General features: G+C 46.6%; 1 protein-coding gene across 4 annotated transcripts in view; it reads left to right on the top strand.

Moving 5' to 3' along the window:
* GSK3B (glycogen synthase kinase 3 beta) overlaps positions 1-24,122 on the top strand; it is a 431,638-nt gene that overhangs the window by 242,809 nt on the left and 164,707 nt on the right. For all 4 annotated transcript variants that reach the window (XM_033941322.1, XM_033941323.1, XM_033941324.1 and 1 more), the window contains exon 5: positions 17,891-18,021. In XM_033941322.1, the coding sequence (XP_033797213.1) occupies positions 17,891-18,021 (131 nt within the window). The remainder of the gene's footprint in view (positions 1-17,890; positions 18,022-24,122) is intronic.

The raw sequence follows: 24,122 nt of genomic DNA, 5'->3' as shown, positions 1-24,122 counted from the left end.
CCAATCTGCAGTCTCTGCACTTAACGGCTTGGTTCCTCAAGACTTAATGCCCTCGTTCAGGTTCTCCCAGCCTGTGCTGGACGTCCTGGAAGCGTCTCGGAAAGAGTCCATTCGCCAATGTTACCATCAGAAGTGGACCCGCTTTTCTTCCTGGTGTGCTACTCGGCAGCAGGAGCCACTATCTGCCTCCTTATCTGCTGTCCTGGATTATCTGTTACACTTGTCTGGCGCTGGACTCAAGTCCACCTTAGTGCCATTGCTGCTTTTCATCAGCTGATTGACGGGAAACCTATCTCTGTTCATCCTGTGGTTTCCCGCTTCATGAAAGGCCTTTTCCACGTTCATCCGCCCTTTAAACCTCCTCCTGTGGTTTGGGATCTTAACGTGGTCCTTGCTCGCTTGATGAAACCCCCGTTCAAGCTGCTAGCGCAGGCTCACTTGAAGTATCTTACTTGGAAGGTTGTGTTTCTTATTGCTCTCACTTCTGCCCGTCGGGTCAGTGAGCTTCAAGCCTTGGTAGCGGACCCACCTTTCACTGTCTTCCATCATGATAAGGTGGTTCTCCGTGCCCATCCTAAGTTCTTGCCTAAGGTTGTTTCTGAGTTTCACATCAACTAATCCATTGTTCTTCCTGTGTTTTTTTCCGTAGCCCCATTCTCACCCAGGAGAAGTGGCTCTGCATTCTCTTGATTATAAGCATGCGCTGGCCTTCTACTTGAAGCGCACTGCTCTTCATCGTTCTGCTCCCCAGCTATTCCTCTCTTTCGATCCTAATTGCTTTCCTCCGCTCAACTCCGATTGAGGAAATCTGTAAGGCTGCCACTTGGTCCTCGGTTCATATGTTTACCTCGCACTACTGTCTGGATGCTTTCTCCAGGCGTGATGGCCATTTTGGCCAGTCCGTTTTGCAAATTCTGTTCTCCTAAATTGCTAACTCTCCCTCCATCCCATTCTGGTTAGCTTGGAGGTCTCCCACATGTAGAGAATATGCTGCCTGCTTGTCCTGGGATAAAGCAGAGTTACTTACCTTAACAGGTGTTATCCAGGGACAGCAGGCAGATATTCTCGCAACCCACCCACCTCTCTGTCGTTGGCTTCTTTGCTAGCTATCTGAACTAAGTCCATGCTGAGGAGGCGCATGCCCTAGGTCAAGCGGGAGGGGCACGCGGGCCAATCGCAAGCTTGAAGGTCTTCAAGCAAGTCTGCTTGCAAAAACGTCCGCTAGGGGGCTCCGTCGGTGACATCACCCACATGTAGAGAATCCTGCTGTCCCTGGATAACACCTGTTACGGTAAGTAACTACGCTTTATGTACTTATGATTTTTATATCTAAATTGATGTGCTTACATATTTGATTATTAATCTGTATATTTAGGGCTCCTTTTACTAAGCTGCGATAGCGTTTTTAGCGTATGCAGAATTTTAGCGTACGCTAAACCCGCGCTACCTGGCTAGAACTAACGCCAGCACAATGATGGCGTTAGCGTCTAGCGCGCGTGCTAAAACCACTGTCACAGCTTAGTAAAAGGAGCCCTTAGTCTTTTATTTATAATTCCTATGGTTTGTAATTTTAAATTTCTTAAGTATTTTCATAAACAGTTTTGTTAACTTTGATCTATTATAGCAGTGTTTCTCAACTTCTTCAAGCCAAGTACCCCCTAAGCCTAACAAATAACAATTGAGTACCTCCGCCCAAGCTCCACCCCCAACACATCCCATAATAATACTACTAATTGTAATGCAATTTCTTCCATCCATTTTTCATATACACACAATATAATCTTATTAATATATAATGGTAGCCACAGAATTAAAAAAAAAAACACCCCTCAGAAAGCACACTATATGCAGAGAAAACATTAATTATCATTTATATTTGGGTGGTTTTTTTGTTTTTTTTTTCAAAAGATGTCAAGGCAGATGACTTTAAAATATGCAATCAGTAACAAGTATAGAAAAATAGACAAATATATAGCAAAATATAGACAGCAGATGTAAATTCACAAAACTGATGCATTTTGATCACTAAATTGAAAATAAAATTATTTTTCCTACCTTTGTTGTTTGGTGATTTCATGAATCTTTGGTTGCGGAGGGGGGCCTGGTGTGAGGGTGGGGGACTGCTGGACTTGCAAGCAATAGGGAAGGAGGATACCTGCTGGACTCGCAAGCAGCTGCAAGCACGAGGGGAGCTGCCAGTGCTGATTCGGCTTCAGCAGAGGGGGGCATGCCCAGCTGGACAGCCCTGAACAAGTAAGGGAGAGAAGGGATAACATGGGACAAAGGGAAAAAGGGAAGTGAGGGGAGAAGCACATTGGGACATGGGAGGGGCATGAACTTTGGACACAAGGGAGGTAATAGAAAGAGAATTGCTGGGGATGAGTATATAAGGGAGAGGGAAAGATGGTGTACATGGGGAAAGGAAAATTGTTGGGTATAGAGAGAGAGGAGTATGGTAGAGATACTTGGGGAAGAGAAGGATTAGCGGGAGAAATTTCAGTCTTAGTAGTTTGCCGGTTCACAAAATAATTCTTTTATTTCCGCCGGTCCTTAGGTGTAAAAAGGCTGAAGACCACTGTTATAGTATACATATAAGTTCCTTACTCTACAATTTTATTATTTTTTTTTTTTTTACACATTTCAAGGTTCACAGTTTTGTTCCTTATGAGTCTTAACCACATGTTTTAGTTGTTTTATTTGATGTCTTCAGGTTTTAAACCCCAGTCCTTAAGGTGTTTTTATATCTTGTTTTATTGATGTTTTTATTTTGTGTTTTTAAAAGATACAGTATATGCGATCACTATGTACGTATATGCGTTGTTCACATATGCTTGTCATTCAGTTGATGTTTCCTACATTTAATCATTTTTATTGTTTATCTCTCTTATATGTTTAGCTTAATGTCCCCTGAGGAAGACATTTTTTAAACATCAAAACTAGGATCCTTGTTGGGACTATATGTTTGAATAAAGACTGAATTCTTTGGCTGACAGGATGCTTCCCTTGCCTCGTTTGCTGTACTTTTTCTCTATCACCAGAAAGTTTTGCTTGTGGTCTTTGTTCTTCTACTTTTCTGGTTTCTTCTGAGATTTATGGCAATTTCTTGGCTTTCTTTCTCTTCTGGAGTTTTTTTAAGCTTCATCACTAATTACGTTTTTGATGTCATTCCATATCTCTTCAGGCTCTGTCTCCTCTTATCAAGACAAGCAAATCTGTTGTCTAGTTTTATCCAATAGACTGATGGAATATTTCAATGTCATATTTTGGGAGGTCTCTAATGATCATCTTGAGAAGCTTTACTTTGATTTTGCAGCTCCTAGTTTAGTCCATGCAGTCAAAACTTCAGATTTCCATCTCATCCTCTGTATTCGCTGACAAAGTAGACAAAATATAGTCTCACCTCGACTCCACCATGCAACAGATGTCCCCCTACAACTCAGACAAGATAATTAAAACTACAACTGGGAACCTAACTCACTTCAAAACTGTCTCCCACAAAGACATAGCCGAGACACTAGACACTATTCATCCTTCCGGCTCAAACCTAGACCCCTGTCCGCCATCCTCCTTGTGGCTGTGATGCCTTTGTAGATTCCATCCTTCCTCTTATCAACACCTCTCTACAAACATAGAAACGTAGAAACATAGAAATAGACGGCAGATAAGGGCCCACGGCCCATCTAGTCTGCCCACCTTAATGTCCCTCCCCTACCTTTGCCCTGTGAATAGATCCCATGTGCCGATCCCATTTGGCCTTAAAATCAGGCACGCTGCTGGCCTCAATCACCTGTAGTGGAAGACTATTCCAACGATCAACCACTCTTTCAGTGAAAAAGAACTTCCTGGTGTCACCTCGTAGTTTCCCACCCCTGATTTTCAACGGATGCCCTCTTGTTGTCGTGGGACCCTTGAAAAAGAAGATATCTTCCTCCGCCTCGATGCGGCCCGTAAGATACTTGAACGTCTCGATCATTTCTCCCCTCTCTCTGCGCTCCTCGAGCGAGTATAGCTGTAATTTGTCAAGCCGTTTTTCGTATGGTTGATCCTTGAGTCCCGAGACCATCCGGGTGGCCATTCTTTGCACCGACTCCAGTCTCAGCACATCCTTGCGATAATGCGGCCTCCAGAATTGCACACAGTATTCCAGGTGGGGCCTCACCATGGATCTATACAATGGCATAATGACTTCCGCCTTACGACTGACGAAACCCCTTCGTATGCAGCCCATGATTTGTCTTGCCTTGGACGAAGCCTGCTCCACTTGATTGGCAGACTTCATGTCCTCACTGACGATTACCCCCAAGTCTCGTTCTGCTACCGTTTTTGCTAGGATCTCGCCATTAAGGGTATAAGACTTGCATGGATTCTGGCTGCCCAGGTGCATAACTTTGCATTTTTTGGCATTGAAGTTGAGTTGCCATGTCCTAGACCATCGCTCCAGTAGGAGTAGGTCGTGCATCATGTTGTCGGGCATTGAATCTTCGTCTGTTGTGCATTTGCCCACTACATTACTTAGTTTGGCGTCATCGGCGAATAATGTTATTTTACCTCGAAGCCCTTCTGCCAAGTCTCTTATAAAGATGTTGAATAGGATTGGGCCCAAGACTGAGCCCTGTGGTACTCCACTAATCACCTCCGTCATTTCGGAGGGGGTGCCGTTCACCACCACCCTTTGGAGCCTACATCCAAGCCAGCTCCCAACCCATTTGGTCAATGTGTTACCTAATCCTATAGAACTCATCTTGCTCAGTAACCTGCGGTGTGGTACGCTATCGAATGCTTTGCTAAAGTCCAGGTACACGATGTCCAGGGACTCCCCAATATCCAGCTTCCCTGTCACCCAATCAAAGAAGCTGATCAGGTTGGATTGGCAGGATCTCCCCTTAGTAAATCCATGTTGTCGGGGATCCCGTAGATTCTCCTCATCCAGGATCTTATCTAATTGGTGTTTGATTAGAGTTTCCATTAGTTTGCTCACTATCGATGTTAGACTCACTGGTCTGTAGTTTGCTGTGTCCATCTTTGAGCCTTTCTTGTGGAGTGGAATGACGTTAGCCGTTCTCCAGTCCAACGGGACGCTGCCTATACTAAGGGAGAGGTTGAAGAGCGCGGACAGTGGCTCCGCCAAGACATCACTCAGCTCCCTAAGCACCCTGGGGTGCAGGTTGTCCGGCCCCATTGCTTTGTTAACCTTGAGCTTTGACAGCTCACCGTAGACACTGCTGGGCGTAAACTCAAAGTTACTAAATGGGTCAACTGAGCCAACCCTTGTCTGTAGCTGAGGGCCGAGCCCTGGCGCTTCTCGGGTGAAGACTGAGCAGAAGTATTCATTTAATAGTTGGGCTTTTTCCGAATCCTTTTCCACATAGTCTCCGTCTGGATTCCTAAGACGTACAATCCCGCCTGAGTTTTTTCTTCTATCACTGATATACCTGAAGAAGGATTTATCTCCCTATACAAACAGTCATAGTGCCTGCAAACTGGAAGTCAGCAGTTATCAGACTTCTCTTTAAAAAACCCACACTTGACCCTATTGTGCCAGGCAACTTTAGACCTGTCTCCAACCTACCCTTCATGTCCAAGAACCAATTACACTCTTTCATCAACAAACAAGTAGCTTTATCCACCTTCCAATTGGGATTCTTCTACTGGGTGTGCATTCTCTCCTACTGGGTGTGCATTCTCTTCGAAGTCTCCCACCCCTAGACACCCTGTTGTACCATTGATACTTGCTCAGTCTTTGGTATCGATAAAGGAAATTTGATTCAAGGTTGATTTTCTGCGTAGAGAGATTGGTGACATATTCAAACTAATCTCCATTCCAGTGTCCACACCGTCCTCATCAGTACTGGCCCAGCCCAAGTGTAGCTCTCACAGGGCACAACAAAGCTGACCATAGAATTTCTTCAACAGCTTGGATTCAAAGTCAATTTTCCAAAGTCTCAGCTACAACCCTCACAATGTCTCCAATTTATAGGATCTATACAAGACATCAATAAATTGCGAGATTATCTTCCTCAACAGAGACAAGACAATATAATTCTTCTTTGCAATCAAGTCTCCACTCTGCAAACACTACTAGCCAGAAAGTGGCGTCCACAATACACGTTACCCTGTTTGCTCGCCTACATCTCAGGGTGCCTCAGTGGTCTCTGGCCTCTCAGTGGTCTCAAGCCTTCAACCCCTCATCCAAGAAGATTAAGGTTACTTCACCATTTCAGAAATTTCTTTAATGGTGGATGAACCGTGTCAATCTTTCCAAGGGTCTCCTCTTTCAGATTCCTCTGCATCAAACCGTCCTTCTCGACATCGACGACTACTGGAAACTCATGGATAAGGGTAACGATATTCTTATCCCAGGACAAGCAGGCAGGTATTCTCACCAGTGGGTGACGTGATCCAACGGAGCCCCAATGCGGACGTCTCACAAACAGTCTTGCTTGAAGAAACTCGAAGTTTTGAGTCGCCCGCACCGCGCATGCGCAAGTGCCTTCCCGCCCAGCACAGGGCGCGTCTTTTCTAGGTTCTTACTTTTCCGCGGAGCCGAGAAGTCTGTCTTCGACTCTCTGTGTGAAGTATTTTTACTTGCGCCTTCTTAAGTCCGTGGTTTTGGGTGATTTTTTTTCTCAGAATCGTTGATTTTCATCGTGCTTTCTTGTTTTTTTCAAAAAAAAAAAAAAAAATTCTTCCATTCGTTCGACCGGGCAGGCCACGTGGCCGCAGCCCCGCGGCTTCGATCTTGCGACGGAGCTTTTTCAGCCTATGTCCCGGCCTGCGACCGGTTTTAAAATGTGTTCCAAGTGCCAGCGCGCAATTTCACTGACGGTCCCTCATCGACGGTGTCTTCGGTGTTTTGGGCCTCAACACTTCCCGATATTGTGCCGGCCTTGCTCAACACTTACAGCCCGGGCTTTCAAGCGTCGTTGCATCTTGTGGGAGCAGCTTTACAGCATGGAGTCTTCGATGGAGCTTTCGTCATCAAAGGGTGCTTCACCTTCGACCTCATCCGAAGCTCTCCAGCCTTCCACGTCTGCTGCTCCGAGCCTCATCAAACCTGCTTCGTTTGTACCGGCTCAGCCTTCGACGCCAGCTGTGGTGCCTTCCTCTATCTCTTCAGGTCAGATAGCGCAGCAGCTCATTCCCCCGGTAGTGCTTAAAGTGCCCAAGGCTTCCAAGCACTCTCACACTGCCTCGAGGGAGCACGAAGCCCGTGCAGGTGGTCCCGTTGCTGACGCGGATCCATCCTTGCCGGCTTCGTTCCAGACATTACTGGAGAAGCAATTCATTCAGCTCTTTACCACAATGGGGCCGAAGCTTCTCTCTCAACTCCAGCCTGGGCATGCGGAGGTCTCCGCGAGGTCGAGCCGCCTCCGATGCCTCAGCCGTACGTACACTCTCTACAGGGAGAAGAGTCTCTGCGAGTGTCTGGTCTGGCATCGATGCATGCATCGCAAGGAGCAGAGTCTTTGCCCATGCCTCCATTGGAACTGATTCACTCGATGCAAGGAGTAGAGTCTTTGCGAGTGCCTCCTTTGGAACCTATCCACTCGATGCAAGGGCTCGAGTCTTTGCAAGTGCCTCATGGTTCTTTCAGCCAACCACCTCTGCTTCGATCCACCGCTTCCAGCCCCATCCACTCTCTGGGGGCCTCAGCGAAGACACATTTGCCTCGTTTGTCGGTCTGCTTCGAGGCACAGCTCGCATCATCGATCGAGACATTCTTCGAAGCACTCATCCAGGCATGCCTCGCCTCATCAGAAGCAGCCTTTTCTTCAGTATTCCTCACCGGCTACTTTGCCTCCTCCACTACCGGATCTCGAGGACATGGTGGGGTCTTTCTCCATCCCGATCCCCGTCCTCATTGGATCCAGAAGCCTCGACGTCCTCGAGTCCCTCTCGAGGCCCGGCTTTGGCTGACCAGCAGTCTTTTTCTTCCTTTTTGCGTCAGATGGCAGCTGATTTGGACATTCAACTGGACACTGGGTCCTAATTTTCAAAGGAGTACCTCGAGACCATGCATCTCCCTCAACCTCCTGTTGAATCTCTCAAGCTTCCTCTTCATAAGCTACTGGATCAGACCTTTGTCCGATGTCTGGAAACCCCCTATTCCATCCCAGCTGTCCCGGGGAAGTTGGACTCCAGATACTGGATGGTTCATCATAAGGGGTTTGATTGTGCTCAGCTATCCCATCAATCCCTTCTCGTGGAATCTTCGTTGAAGAGGTCTCACCCTTTTCAAGTCTATGCCACTGTTCCACTGGGCAGAGAGGGCAAGACGATGGACAAATTTGGTCGTCGGATTTACCAGAACTCCATGATGACCTCCAGAGTCCTCAACTATAATTTTCATTTCATTACGTATTTTGAGGTTTTTCTGTCCATCCTCCCCAAGTTCATGGCCTACTTGGATCCTCGGGCACATTTTGAATTCCAGGAAGTTCTGGCCTCATTGTCTCAACTTCGGCTACAATTGCTTCAGTCCTCATATGATGCCTTTGAGCTATCTGCTCAGGCTACTGCTTGCTTGGTGGCCATGCGATGCCTGGCGTGGCTCAGAACCATCGACATGGACCCCAATCTACAAGACCGGCTGGCTAATGTCCTGTGTGCTGGCACTGACCTCTTTGATGAGTCCATAGAGGCAGCAACCAAGAAGCTTTCGGACCACGAGAAGTCTTTCCAGTCTATTCTCCGTCCTAAGCCTAAGCCTGTTCCTCCTCATCCTTCACGCCCGCCTTTGATTTACCAATGGTATTTTCCACCAAAACAGGCTCCTGCCACTCGTCAGCTTGTCAAGAGGCAACATCCCCAGAAGTAGCAGAAGCCTCAATCACCTGCTGTGCCCAAGGCTCCTCAGCCTTTTTGACTGTCTTCTGGAGAGCATAACGTCAGTCGTTCTGCCCTTCCCCGTTTTCCCCCTATCAGAAGTCGTCTCCATCATTTTTACCTTCAATGGACGACTATTACCACCGACCTCTGGGTCCTCTCCATCGTAAGGGAGGGATACTCTCTTCAATTTCACCAAGTTCCTCCAAAACATCCTCCAAGAGAGTATCCTTCCACCTCTGCCCAGACTGCCCTTCTTCAGGAAGCTCAGCCAGTTCCTTTGGCTCAGCACAACAAGGGGTTTTACTCCCGGTACTTCCTTGTTCCGAAGAAGACGGGCGATCTGTGTTCTATTTTGGATCTCAGGGTGCTCAACAAGTTTCTGGTCAGAAAAGTTTTGCATGCTCACCCTGGCATCTCTGTATCCCCTCCTTGAGCAGAAGGACTGGTTATGCTCTCTGGATCTCAAGGAGGCCTGCACTCACATTCCCATCCATCCGGCCTCCCATCAGTACCTCAGATTTTGGGTGGGAAATCTGCACTTTCAATACAGGGTTCTCCCTTTTGACCTGGCCTCGTCACTCAGAGTCTTCACCAAGTGCCTGGTTGTGGTGGCCGCAGCACTCGGGAATCATGGTCTTCAGGTGTTTCCCTACCTGGATGACTGGCTCATCAAGGATTCCACATCTCAGGGAGTCGTCCTGGCGACCCAGCGGACTATCTGGTTCCTGCAGAGTCTGGGATTCGAGATCAATTTTCCAAAATCCCATCTTCACCCTTCTCAGACTCTTACATTCATCGGAGCTGTTCTGGATACTATCCAACTTGGAGCGTTCCTCCCTCAGCAGTGTCTGGAAGCTCTTCTCCACCTTTGTCATTCGGTGTCATCTCGTCCGTCCATCTCGGTGAGACACATGATGGTTCTTCTGGGCCACATGGCCTCTACAGTACACGTGACTCCTTTTGCCAGACTTCACCTCCGAATTCCTGTGGTTCCTGGCATCTTGATGGACGCAGGTTTCCGACCCTCTGTCTCAACACATCCAGGTCACTCCTGCTCTGACTCAGTCACTTCGCTGTTGGATGCTCTCTTCCAATCCAGAGGCTTACTGTTTCACACGCCCCCCCATCAGAAGGTTCTCATGACCGACTCTTCGACTTACGCTTGGAGGGCTCATCTGGATGGTCTCTGCACTCAAGGCTATTGGACCAGTACAGACCGCCAGTGCCACATCAATCTCCTGGAACTCAGGGCGATTTTCAATGCTCTCAATGCTTTTCAACATCTGCTTCACGACCGTGTAGTCCTCATTCACACTGACAACCAAGTCACCATGTATTATGTCAACAAACAGGGAGGCACGGAATCGGCCTCCCTCTGTCAGGAAGCTCTGAAAGTTTGGGATTGGGCAAATCGTCACAACACCTTCCTCAACGCTGTCTACATTCAGGGGACGGACAATGCCTTAGCGGACATCTTCTTCTGCAGCCTCACGAATGGCCTCTCCATTCCACGCCCCTTCATCACATTTTCTCTCTGTGGGGAATGCCTCAGATAGATCTCTTTGCAGCCCCCCACAACTTCAAACTGCCTCAGTTCTGCTCCAGGATCTACACTCCTCATTGCCTCGAGGCAGATGCTTTTCTTCTGGACTGGACGAATCTCTTTCTATATGCGTTTCCTCCATTTCCTCTCATTCAAAAGACTGGTCAAGCTGAAGTCCGACCATGCCACCATGATTCTGATTGCTCCCCGGTGGCCCAGACAACCTTGGTACTCCATTCTACTTCAACTCAGCAGCAGGGAGCCTTACCTTCTACCAGTTTTTCCTCGCTGCTTACGCAGCATCAGGGATCTCTGCTTCATCCCAACCTGCAGTCTCTACACCTGCTTGGTTCCTCTCAACATAGCTCCTCTCCAGTTTTCTCAAGCTGTTAGCGATGTTTTGGAAGCTTCACGGAAGCCTGCTACTAGACAATGCTATCACCACAAATGGATTAGATTTTCTACGTGGTGTTTTTCTCATCATCAGGAGCCTCAACACTCCTCCTTATCTTCTGTTTTGGACTATCTTTTGCACCTTTCTCATTCTGGCCTCAAGTCTACTTCAATATGAGTCCACCTTAGTGCAATTGCTGCTTTCCATCAGCCTCTTCAAGGGAAACCTCTCTCTGCTCATACGGTGGTTTCCAGATTTATGAAAGGACTTTTCCACGTCAATCCTCCTCTCAAACCGCCTCCAGTGGTTTGGGACCTCAATATTATTCTTTCTCAGCTTATGAAACCTCCATTTGAACCCATTGACAAGGCTCATCTGAAGTATCTCACTTGGAAAGTGGTGTTTCTCATTGGCCTCATTTCTGCTCGTCGAGTCAGTGAGCTCCAAGCATTGGTTGCGGATCCACCTTTTACAGTGTTCCATCATGACAATGTGGTTCTTCGCACTCATCCGAAGTTCCTTCCTAAGGTTGTCTCGGAATTTCATCTCAACCAATTCATTGTTCTTCCAGTGTTCTTCCCAAAGCCTCATTCTCATCCTGGAGAATCAGCTCTTCATACTCTGGACTGTAAACGTGCTTTGGCTTTCTATTTGGAACGCACCAAACCGCACAGAACTGCTCCTCAACTTTTTGTCTCCTTTGATCCGAACAGGTTAGGACATCCTATTTCTAAGCGTACCATCTCCAACTGGATGGCTGCTTGCATCTCTTTCTGCTATGCTCAGGCTGGATTGCCCCTTCACAGTAAAGTCACAGCCCATAAGGTCAGAGCGATGGCAGCCTCTGTAGCTTTCCTCAGATCGACACCGATTGAGGAGATTTGTAAAGCTGCCACTTGGTCCTCGGTTCATACCTTCACTTCTCATTATTGTCTGGATACTTTCTCCAGACAGGATGGTCAGTTTGGCCAAACAGTATTGCAAAATTTATTCTCCTAAGTTGCCAACTCTCCCACCATCCCACTTGGGTTAGCTTGGAGGTCACCCACTTGTGAGAATACCTGCCTGCTTGTCCTGGGATAAAGCACAGTTACTTACCGTAACAGTTGTTATCCAGGGACAGCAGGCAGCTATTCTCACATCCCAGCCACCTCCCCTGGGTTGGCTTCTCTGCTAGCTATCTGAACTGAGGAGACGAGCCCTATGCTGGGCGAGCAGGCAGTCGCGCATGCGCGGTGCGGGTGACTCGAAACTTCGAGTTTCTTCAAGCAAGACTGCTTGTGAGACATCCGCATCGGGGCTCCATTGGATCACGTCACTCACTTATAAGAATAGCTGCCTGCTGTCCCTGGATAACAACTGTTATGGTAAGTAACTGTGCTTTCTGGTGCTACTGGATCTCAGCAAGGCATTCAACACTATTGACCATTCTCTCCTCATGGCAAGGCTGTCTGAAATTGGTATCCGAAACACTTCATTATGATGATTCACCTCCTCCTTCAATAATAGATTCCAAAGCAATACTGCTCAACGATGCGCTATCGAAACTGATCAAATACTGTGTTCCGCGGGGGGCTGTAACATCTCCCTTATTATTCAATCTCTACATTAGATCTGTCCTAGACATAGCCCACAAATACCAAATATAGATGACATCCAACTATACCTACCGCTAGGAGAAACCCGTAATGCCCAGTTCACAAAACTCCTAAACTCCCTCTTAGAAATTAAAAACCGGATGTCCGTCAACAAATTACAACTAAACACCTCCAAAATGGAACTCCTTTGGATCTGCAAAGAGCACTGCAACTACATTTGTCCCTTGCTAAACTGGGACTCTATAACTGCAAAAGACCAAGCACGCAGCCTAGGAACACTCCTTGACTCCAACCTGTCACTTTCCAACCGTATCTTTCAGGTGGTATCTTCCTCATTTTACTATCTTTGACAACTCTGAATAAGAAGTAACTATTTTTCTGAATCTGACTTCACCCAGTTACTCTATGCCTTAGTCTGCTTCCGCATGGACTGCTGCAATGTGCTATTTAGCGATGAAGAACATATGACGTCTCCAACGTGTACAAAACGCAACCGATGATCCTGCCTCCCAGGCTCTAACTTCGGCTCACTGGTTACGCATAGCGAAACATTGTGTCTTCAAGGGCCTGATGCTAGCATTCATATCCTTACATGACATGGCGCTGGGCTATATGACAACCAAGATTCCTCCGTAGGTGCCTAACAGGTCCCTCTGCTCCCAGATTGGCATACGCCTCAAAGTGCCCTCTGATTGTGTCCTTCAACTGCAAACTGCCAAACGACATTCCTACTCCCACTTCATCCTCAGTATGTGACGTGTTAGGATAAAAACTTGTATTTAAAAACTTGCACATTAACTATGGCAAATTGCAACCTGTAAAATGTATATTATGTATATGTGTCGAGTTAGGACAAAAACTTGTACTATAACTATGACAAATTGTAACCTTTTAATTGTGTATTATGTATGTTCTGAACTCTTTGGGGAGGACAGGATGGAAAACAAAATAAATAATCATTATACGCTGAGAACTGAAAGTAGCTAAAGCATGCCTAAAAGGAGAAAATAAACCTGCACAATCGGGCACAATTTTTTTCTCTCTCAAGCGCAGTCACTGTTCTGAGGAAAGGGACCCATGTTACAAACTTAAATCATTCGCTTCCTCTGACAATGCTGTCATCTATTCCAAATATAATAATGTTCATCTGATTTCTTCACTGTAACTATAGGAACTTCAGACTATAACCATTGTTATATATATTTTTGTTAGTGACCAAACAAGCTATTTTAACAAATATAATCTACCTCCAGCTCATTTTCTATGTCCAAGTATAGTTCTTGTGTTCTGGGGGATTGGCTATACCAATGGTCGGCAAACTGCGGCTCACAAACCGCATGCGGCTCTTTAGCCACTTGAGTGCGGCTCATCTAGAGCTGGGGTGCCCAAACTGCTTCCCTTCCCTTCTCCCTGCCCTACCCCAAGCCACCGTCATTGGGGAACAGGCTGCCACCACCACCGGGGAATAGGTTGGCACAGAGTTCTGAGCTCTCCCTGCTTCCCTTCCCTGCTGGGCTGACCAACTCTCGCCACCCGACGGCAATTCTGATGTCGGAGAGGACTTTCTGGGCCAGCCAATCATTGCCTGGCTGGCCCGGAACATCCTCTCTGACGTTAGAATTAACGTCGGGTGGCGAGAGTTGGTCGGCCCCGCAGAGAAGGGAAGCAAGGAGAGCTCAGAACTCAGCGGCGGCCTGTTTCCCGATGGAGGCAGCCTATTCCCGGGCGGCGGTGTTCCCCAATGGTGGTGGCTTGGGGGAGGTCAGGGAGAAAAAAGAAAGAAGGGAGACGGGAGACAGAAAGGGGGCATGGAGAGAGAGAGAAATACAGACATACAGAAAGAAGGGGGCAGGGTAAAAGAAAGAAAAAGTTGGGGGAGGGAATGAGGTCTGGAGGAGAGGAAGCTGAAAGAAGGGAAGAAATATTGGATGCACAGTCAGAAGAATAAAGTGCGACCAGAGACTGATGAAATTACCAAACAAAGGTAGGAAAAATGATTTTATTTTCATTTTAGTGATCAAAATGACTTGGCCACGAAGGTAAGGGAGAGGCAGGGAGGGAGGGGAGCTGCTGAAAGACATCTAGTAATCCTTGCAGGCTTGACTGTGCAGGGAATTATTTTTATAAAATCATGTTTTATTATGTGACAGGCATTATTTAGACTTTAATTTCTATGAATGAATAGAATGGAAATAATATAAAATTGCTTGCTTGTTTTTATGTACGCTGAAGGGAAATGGGGAAGAGAGAGTGGGGGGAAGATGCTGATTTATAAATTGACAATTGTACAGAATATTGTTTCTTTTTATACTTTAATAAGTTCAGTATAAAACTATTCGAGGCTTGTGTGGATGGGATCAGGTGGTTTGTGGGGATGGGGACTGAGCTCACGGGGACGGAGACAAATTTTTTCCCCATGTCATATTCTAAGCTTTGCCACGAATCGATTTTGACTATGTGCGGGCGAGCGGGGTGTCAGTCGGGTTGACTTAGCCGTTGTAGCACAAGCGGGCACGGGATATGGCTCTCAAAAAAAAATCTTAATCGTTGTACAGCTGATTTTGGCTCTTTTGACTAATGAGTTTGCCTACCACTGGACTATACCATCATTGCGGTTAGGGGGTGAAGAACTTATGTGCATGACAGAAGAGCGGGACTTGGGTTTGATTGTATGTGATGATCTTTAGGTGGCCAAACAGGTTGAAAAGGTGACAGCGAAAGCTAGAAGGATGCTAGGGTGCATAGAAAGAGGTATGGCCAGTAGGAAAATGGAGGTATTGATGCCTCTGTATAAGACTCTGGTGAGACCTCATTTAGAATATTGTGTACAATTCTGAAGACTGCATCGTCAAAAATATATGAAAAGGATCTAGAGTCTTCCAGAGGACAGCTTCAAAACTGGTGCATGGTCTTTGTCATAAGACTTATGGGGACAGACTTAAAGATTTCAATATGTATACTTTAGAGGAAAGACGGGAGAGGGGAGATATGATAGAGACATTTAAATACTTATATGGTATAAATGCGCTCGAGTTGAGTCTTTCATTTGAAAGGAAACTGTGGAATAAGAGGGCATAGGATGAAGTTGAGATGATAGGCTCAGGAGTAATCGAAGGAAATACTTTTTTACAGAAAGGGTGGTAAATGCGTGGAACAGTCTCCCGGAAGAAATGGTGGAGACAGAATGTCTCTGAATTCAAGAAAGCATGGGGATAGGCATATGGGATCTCTTAGAGGAAGAGATAATGATTGCTGTATTTCCCCATGTTCAGATCACGGCTTATGCATTGATTTTACAAACATGAGTACTGGGTGCGGCTTGCTTAAATGAGGCGGCCTATCTAAAGACATCATCCCTGTAAATCACCCCCCCCCCCCATGTAAATCAACCCCCCCAATATCTTTTTAAATGCCTCCCTCGTTGGATTCCTGCCAGCTGCCTCTTACAATCTCACGGACAGCGGTGCAGGGCAGGAGCTATTTTTTTTTGGCATTCAGCCTGGTCCTGCGCCGCTTCCTGAATGGCGCAGGGCCAGGCTGGATGCCGAAAAGATCGCTGCTGCCTTGCACCGCTGGCTGCAAGATTGGAGGAGGCAGCTGGCAGCTGTCCAGCAAAGGAGGTTTTTAAGGGGGGGAATGATTAAAAAGGTACAGCTACTCCAGTAACTCTTCGGCTTATAGAATGGGGTGGCTTATGTAACAGTTTTTTATAACATAAATCAGCATTTTCTGCAGCTTATAGAATGGGGCTGCCTATCATGTGGGGGTAGCCTATTGTTGGTGAAATACGGTACTGCTGATGGGCAGACTAGATGGGCCATTTGGCCTTTACATTTCTGTAACTTGTGCATTCTTGCCTACTGATTTTCTTCCCAACTCGCTCCAATAAATCCTCCTTTGTGTATTCTTGTTGTAAGTCCTGAGCCTACATTTCTACTATTTACTTGTTGGTATGAAGTATGCAAAATCTTCATGTATGCCTTTTAGTAAGTACCTATGACACCTTTATCCATTCCCTTCTGATGCCACATCCTGTCAATCCCAATTCCTTTCATGGCATCAGCATTGGTTTTTAGTGTATTTGACATATGATATATTTGTGCTTAGTGAAATGTATGCTGTTCATTCAGGCAATACCGAGTCCTATAATAATACCTTGAATGGAATTATCCTGATTTGGTCTGGTTCTACCAAGTATTTCAGCCATTTTATTCCTTTGGTGTTCTCTTGCTCCTATACTTTTCTTTCATGGTTGCTTTATACAGAGAGGCATAGTGACTGAGCTATGTAGTTTGCTACTTTTTTCTATGTGAACTGCCATCTGGTAGTGTAGAAAAATGTCGATACCCATTATATTACTGCATTGGCACCCTGTGTTTTAAATGTACAATGCATTTTTAAAAATCTGTTAATAGTGACATGGAGGATAATTTTATAACTGGGTAATTAGTGTAAAGTGTTAAAACTTTATGAAATAGGCTTGATATATGGATATGATATCTGTTTTTTGTCTCTCTGACCAGAGGGGAGTGAGAAAGGACAGTTTCAATATTAATGCTTCCCAAAATTTCATTGATTTGGAAAGAATAAGTAAAGGAATGCTTAAAAGTATTCAATATATCAAGCCTATTTCATAAAGACAAATAGGCACCTACTTTTCGTCATATAATACTATTAAGTGGCTGAAAACACACCTTCGTTTAAGATATGATCACTTACACCAGCCCTATAGATGGTGTAAATGACTGTCTACAATGCACATAAATTATAGTATTCTATAATTGATGCGCTAATGTGCACTACCCATGCTGCCCAAACTCAACTTATTTCTACATTGAATGGAAATAGGCACTCTACAATCAAAAAGCATACTTTTACGCTGGTCAATATTTTAGAAGAGATCATTTATGCTCATATATTGCCATTTGTATGTGTAAATGACTAAAATATTGATGTGTGGCATTCGTGCCTAAAACTAGGCACTGCCTTATAAAATTACTCCCTTAAGGGTTAGATATATTATCACAATTGGTTTTCCTTTACTTATTCTTTCCAAATCAATGAAATTTTGGGAAGCATTAATATTGAAACTGTCCTTTCTCACTCCCCTCTGGTCAGAGAGACAAAAAACAGATATCATATCCACACACACATTCAGAAACAGAATTTGGAAGATATTCCATAAACTGCTCTGTAGGCTTCCCCACCTTTTTTTTTTATATATATAATTACATTGTGATGTAATAAACTAGAGGCGTGCATAATGATTTATTACAAGGGTCACTTTAAATACAGCTTATTTGCGTTCTTGTTTAGCACTATTGATCTGAGCTACCTAATTCCTTTCTCTTTGATGGGAAACTATATAGCCATTGTTTTTATGTATCTGACAAAGTGGACTCTGCCTTGGAAGCTCATGCCTCAATAAATTAGTTAAAAAGGCATCACCAGCCTCTGCATTTTTAGTGCTCCAGACTAACACACGTACTGCTTTGAAGTTTTCATCATTGTTTTTGTTTGTTTCAGTTGTACATGTATCAGCTGTTTCGAAGTTTAGCCTACATCCATTCCTTTGGAATCTGCCATCGAGATATTAAACCACAGAACCTCTTACTGGACCCTGATACTGCTGTCCTTAAACTTTGTGATTTTGGAAGGTAAAGTGTGTTGCCTTTTTTGTTGTTGTTAAATACTTTTCACCTTGTTTGGTAGCACCATAAAGGTGTTGTAGTCCAGTTTATACCTCTTATTATCAGGTTATATTGTACCATGAAGCAGAGTAACATAGACATATCCCCACTGATATCTAGTTGTCTCTGTGCACTCAGCTGTTTGCTATTTAGCTTCTTTAACAGTTAACAGTAATAGACTATCATTGTTCAGAATCTTATACAGCCTTGGAAATATTACTTTTGCCCACAAAACTTTTATATCCCTTTGCCAATTCATACCAGCCATTGCAGTGACATCCTTGGCCAGGTGACACAGATTGCCGCTCTCTCTCCAGAACCGTGCTAACATGGACCCTTGTCTGTCTGTCTTCTAGGTGGCACTGTTCAGCAATGGTTGAGGCTTTCTTTTCCATAGAAACTGTGAATGTTGCCACTGCAACATCTTTGTTGGTCTGAGGAGCAGAAGGTTAACTTCAAAGTTGAACCAAACTGCTCTGTGTGGCAATGCACAAAAGTCCTGCTGGTCTTGTCACATCCATGAATTGTAGAATCGTTTACGGTCTCAGTTCACCAAAGTAAAAGTTTTTTTTAAAAAAATTTTTTCCTTCATGCTTCATTCCTAGTGACAATTAGACAAGAATATAATAACATAGCATAACCTATGCTGAGTCAGGTGACTATGACCAGTTTGAGTCACAAGTATCTGGCAGATCTCAAAAAGTAGATTTATTTCTTACGGCTCATTTACAAGGATAAGTAATGACTTTGCAAAAGTCCATTTAGCTAGTAATTTCTCTATGGACTTTTCCTTCAGGATTCTCTTTTGAACCTTGCTATATTAGCTTGTCACAAGGAGATGGCGGGAGAATACTTGGTCCATTACCTGACTTGAAGCCAGTAGGTAGAGCTTGTCTTCATATCGATTTACCCAAAACATCCTAGCTGTGATGTATCTTTTGAGATGGGAGACCAGAACTGCATAAAAACATTGAAAGGGAGCTGGCATAAAAACAGTTTCTCTGGGCTCTACCTCCCCCCAATAAATTAATGCATGTAAAATTTGATTAATGAATTAATTCACAGGTTTAATGTACAAAGTTGATTTTGTGCATAATTTTGCATACATAAGTTTTCTGAACTGAAACCATAATGGTGACTTCTTCCAGCTGCCAAATCTTGCAGCCCATTCTTCCCCTCCCCCCCCCTCCATATGCACATCCATCTTGTGTTTGCCTCTCCCAGTTCTTCTTTGCCCTTGCCTTTATTCAGTCTTCCCCAGGACATCTCCCCTCCCACAATGTCCCCTTACTCTTTTGACCCCAGCTCCTTTCCTGCATAAGTTCTTTTCCCTTTGTGTCCCCAGCTACTACTCACTCCCTACCCCAAACACATCCACTATCCTCCAGGTAATGCCATGGCATTTATTTTTTACTCAAGCATTTTTCCCTATCTGTCCCGGGGGGCTCACATTCTATCTAATGTACCTTGGGCACTGGGGGGATTAAGTGACTTGCCCAGTGTCACAAGGAGCAGTGTGGGATTTGAACCCACAACTCCAGCGTGCTGAGGCTGTAGCTCTAACCACTGTACCACACACTATCAATTACTTTGTTCTCTCCACATTCCCATAGCCCATTTTTGTCTCTATAAATGTCCGTTCATTTTTATTCATACCTAATGTGACCATTTATTTTTTTCCTCAAAACAGGACAGGACCCCCAGATCCATCCCCCCTCCCACCCAGATCCCATTAAATATAGTACAAAATATAGACAGCAGATATAAATTCTCAAAAGTGGCACATTTTGATCACTAAATTTAAAATAAAATCATTGTTCCTACCTTTGTTATCTTGTGATTTCATGAGTCTCTGGTTGCACTTCCTTCTGATTGTGCATCATTTCTTTCTCTTTCTTTCTCTCTCCCTGCCCTCCCCATGCCACCCTGCTTCCCCGATGCAGCCTACTTCTCCTGCCTTCCCTGCCCCCAACAATCAAAGCCACCCTGCTTCTCCTGCCCCCGACAAGCCAAGCCACCCTGCTTCCCCTGCCCCCACGCACCCTTCTTCTCTGACCCAGCAACATAAAGGCACATGCAGCGACTGTACTGCACAAGCGCCAGACCTACAAGTCTCCCCCCCCCACCCCCCCATGTCAATTCTGACGTCGGAGAGGAAGTTCCAGGCCAACCAATCGCTGCCTGGCTGGTCCAGAACTTCCTCTACAACGTCAGAATTGATGTCGGAAAGAAGGCTTTTGGGCGGCAAGCAGCGCCGGCGGCAGACTGGAGGGAGGGGGGGGGTTTGAATCTACGCTGGAGGGAGGCTGGTAAGCAGTGGCAGACCCGGGGGGAGGGGATTTGAATCGGGTGCTGGAGGGAGGCTAGCTTTGGCGCAGCAGGGAGGGAAAGGAAGTGATCGCCTGTTCCGTTGTCCCCGCACACAGCTTTGGGATGCTGTCCATGAAAATGGGACATTTTGGCGTCCCAAAGCTGTGTGTGTGTACAACGGGACAGGGGATCTAAAAATGGGACGGTCCCATTCGAAATGGGACGTATTGTCACCTTATTCATACCAGACTAGCCCAGAATATATAGGTTAGGTCCATCCATCAAAAGGAGGAGACGGAGAAACAAAGTAGCTCTAAGTTGCCCCTTAAGGTCATCATGCAGCATGGAATACCCAATAGTTTTCTCTGTCCTAGCAGATGGTGGACAAACATGCAGCTTCTTTTAGTGCTTATTGTTAGCTCGTATACCTGTTTGGGTACCAGTTGAGCAGGGGGTTACTGCTGGTCGCCTTGTGCTTAGTCTCTAGATGTCTGAGTCGAGATGATATCCGGTGGTGCTGGATACCCCAATCCCGTTGGGTGACATCCAATGGTGTCAGGTCCCTTCCCAGTGCCACTCCTGTCCTGTATGGCAGCCATAGTAGTGCAGTGAAGTTATGCTTCCTAGTCTAATTAAACCTCCTGTATGACTGTATGACTTCATGCCAGTAAGTATGTTTTTCTTTATTCCATGTTGAGGTAAATGGTATTTTCATTTCCCATCAAAAGTTCTCCTCATGACCTCTGTGTTTAACCATCACTAGACAGTGAAAAACTTTTCATTCTTGTACAATCCTACTTTATTCCGGGATGGATGGATATTGTCTATCCTGGCCTGCCAGGAGCTGTAGAAAACTTCAATTGATAGAAGTCTTGACTCCTCCCTCTGCTATCATACCCTAGAGCATGCTCCTTGGACCTCAGTTTTGTATTCCTACATGCCAGACTGTAGGAGCTTATCTCCTGCTCATGTTTCATTTCTAAATTTTCAGTACTTTATTTTGGATAATTTCTTGCGGATTTTTCCCTTGTGCAGTGGAGGTTCCCTATGGAGACATTCTTGCGGCGGGAAATCTCAGACTCTTGGAGAAAGTCTGCCTCAGGGAGGTTCCCTGCTCCTGCAGTAAGCCCCCCGGATGGCCTGCATGCCAAATCGGGGCTCTGGGATTGGGAGCTAGCTCACCCCAGGTTTGTCCGCTAGTGGGTGGAGTGTAGGCTATGCAGTTCTGTGGAGGCATGACCCGGATTGGGGCCAGACTCTGTACCTCCGCCAAATGGTCCGAAGGTGGAGGGGAGATCATTGGCCATGGTGGTCGGACCGGTGGGGCAGTTAGAAGACTTGAAATCCAGCTTTCCAGCTTCCTGAGGCTTTAGATCTCCCTACATGCTGTATCAGCATTGCCTGCCATTTCTCCCATGCAGTACCATAGAACAATGAGTAACAGCTTGCTTGCCTGGTTTGGCAGTTTTGGGGGGGTCCTCAAAAGGGGTTTTTGGGAGGTTTCCCTGCATGCCCCACCCCACCTGAAAAATCATAAAAGTTCCATTTTCCAGGGGTTCCTGTTATTTTCCCAGGCTGTTTTAGGGCAAAATTGGCACCCACGGCGGCCATCTTGGATTTAACTAGTTTAATGTATGTAACTAAGCTAATTTCTTTCGTTTTTGCTATTTTTCCTTTGAATTTGATTGTAATAATCTTTATTATTATTATTATCCGTTAATCACATATGCTATCTGTACAAGATATATATACACTTGGAATTATTTGAAATTTAACAAATAAATAGACGAAATAAAAGTATATTTTTTGCACTTAGCTTCATTTTCGCTCCAAATTTCTCAGCTGGCCTCAGGACAGGATGACATGGATTCATGCCTCATTTGCAATGGATGGCTGTCGGATTGGCAGCTGTGTTCCATGTGCACCGCAGCCCGCGAGGGGGCAAGGTGTGCACAGATGCGGTGCCTTCCACCTCAGGAGAAGCCCTTCTTGCGTCTTCTGCCTCAATTGCCACAAAAATTGCATCGGGGGCCCTCAGAATAGCACTGGTGGTGTTTCAGCGAAATGTAATTACGGGCCGGCGCAGTGGCGTACCAAGGGAGGGGCGGGGGGGGCGGTGCGCCCCGGGTGCCAGCCCTAAGGGGGTGCTCCCGGCCTTGCCGTTCAGTCCCCCCCCCCACCACCCCCGAAGGACCGCTCGCCCCACTGACCTTCCTACACCACCTGTGAAGCAGCCCGCAGCAGGATCGCGAAGTCAGCGTCAGCGATCCCTGCGCTGCGATCCCGCCCCTCCTCTGACGTCAGAGGAGCGGCGGGACCGTGGCGCAGGAAGCAGCGCAGGGATCACTGACGCTGACTTCGCGATCCTGCTGCGGCTGCTTCATAGGTGGTGCGGGGAGGCCAGGGGGGCGAGCGGTCCTTCGGGGTGGGTCGGGGCATCAGGCCTTCAGGGTGGGGCGGGCGGGCAGGCAGGCAGGCTTTCAAGGGGGAGGGGGTGACAGGCAAGCAGGCCTTCAAGGCGGGACAGGCCTTCGGGGGGGTGCAGACCTTCAAGGGGTTCAGGCAGGCCTTCAGGGGGGGTGCAGGCCTTTGGGGGGGGTGCAGACCTTCAAGGGGGTGCAGGCCTTCAAGGGGGGGGGACAGGCCTTCAAGGGGGGAAAGGCAGGCAGGCCTTCAAGGGGGGAAAGGCAGGCAGGCCTTCAAGGGGGGGGACAGGCCTACAAGGGTGGGACAGGCCTACAAGGGGGTGGGACAGGCCTTCGGGGGGGGTGCAGACCTTCAAGGGAGTGCAGGCCTTCAAGGGGGGGTGCAGGCCTTCAAGGGGGGGTGCAGGCCTTCAAGGGGGAGAAAGGCAGGCAGGCCTTCAAGGGGGGACAGGCCTACAAGGGGGGGACAGGCCTACAAGGAGGGGACAGGCCTTCGGGGGGGTGCAGACCTTCAAGGGAGTGCAGGCCTTGGGGGGGGTGCAGGCCTTGGGGGGTGCAGGCCTTCAAGGGGGGACAGGCCTTCAAGGGGGGAAAAGGCAGGCAGGCCTTCAAGGGGGGACAGGCCTACAAGGGGGGGGGAGAAGCTACAAGGGGGTGGGACAGGCCTTCAAGTGGGGGACAGGCCTTCGGGGGGGTGCAGGCCTTCGGGGGGTGCAGGCCTTCAAGGGGGGACAGGCAGACCTTTAAGGGGGGACAGGCCTTTGGGGGGGACCATGATTTAGAAGTACACGGAGGGAAGGGGGTGTTCAAAAAGATGTGCATATGCCAAACTTTGGGGGGGGGAAAGAAATAATGGGTCTGAAAATAGAGGAGAGGGAGAGAGATGATGGACCATGGGATTTAGGGAGGGAAGGAACAGAAAGGGAGAGAAATTGGACACAAGGGATGGTGTGGAGGAGGGATAGAGATACTGGATAGGAGGGTAATTAGGAAAAGAAAGGGAGAGGTGGTGGACTCTGGGATGGTGGGGAAGGAGGGAGAGATGCCGGATGAAAGGGTATTTAAGAAAAGGTGGATCTGTGGAGGGAGATGAAAAAAAGGAAAGATACCAGACTTCCTGGGAAGGGAAGGGAAATGGAAAGGGAGGACAGAGTTGGCAGATGGATGGTTAGCATGCAGAAAGAAGGAGACCCTGGCAAGCAAGTTATCAGAAGAAAACCAGAGCATTGGACCAACAAGATTTGAAATATAACCAGACAACAAAAGGTAGAAAAATTAATTTTATTTTCTGTTTTGTGATTATAATATGTCAGATTTGAAATGTGTATCCTG

Source organism: Geotrypetes seraphini, chromosome 4 (genome assembly GCF_902459505.1).
Source record: "Geotrypetes seraphini chromosome 4, aGeoSer1.1, whole genome shotgun sequence".
Classification (NCBI taxonomy): domain Eukaryota; kingdom Metazoa; phylum Chordata; class Amphibia; order Gymnophiona; family Dermophiidae; genus Geotrypetes; species Geotrypetes seraphini.
This window is presented reverse-complemented; position numbering and strand designations above follow the sequence as displayed.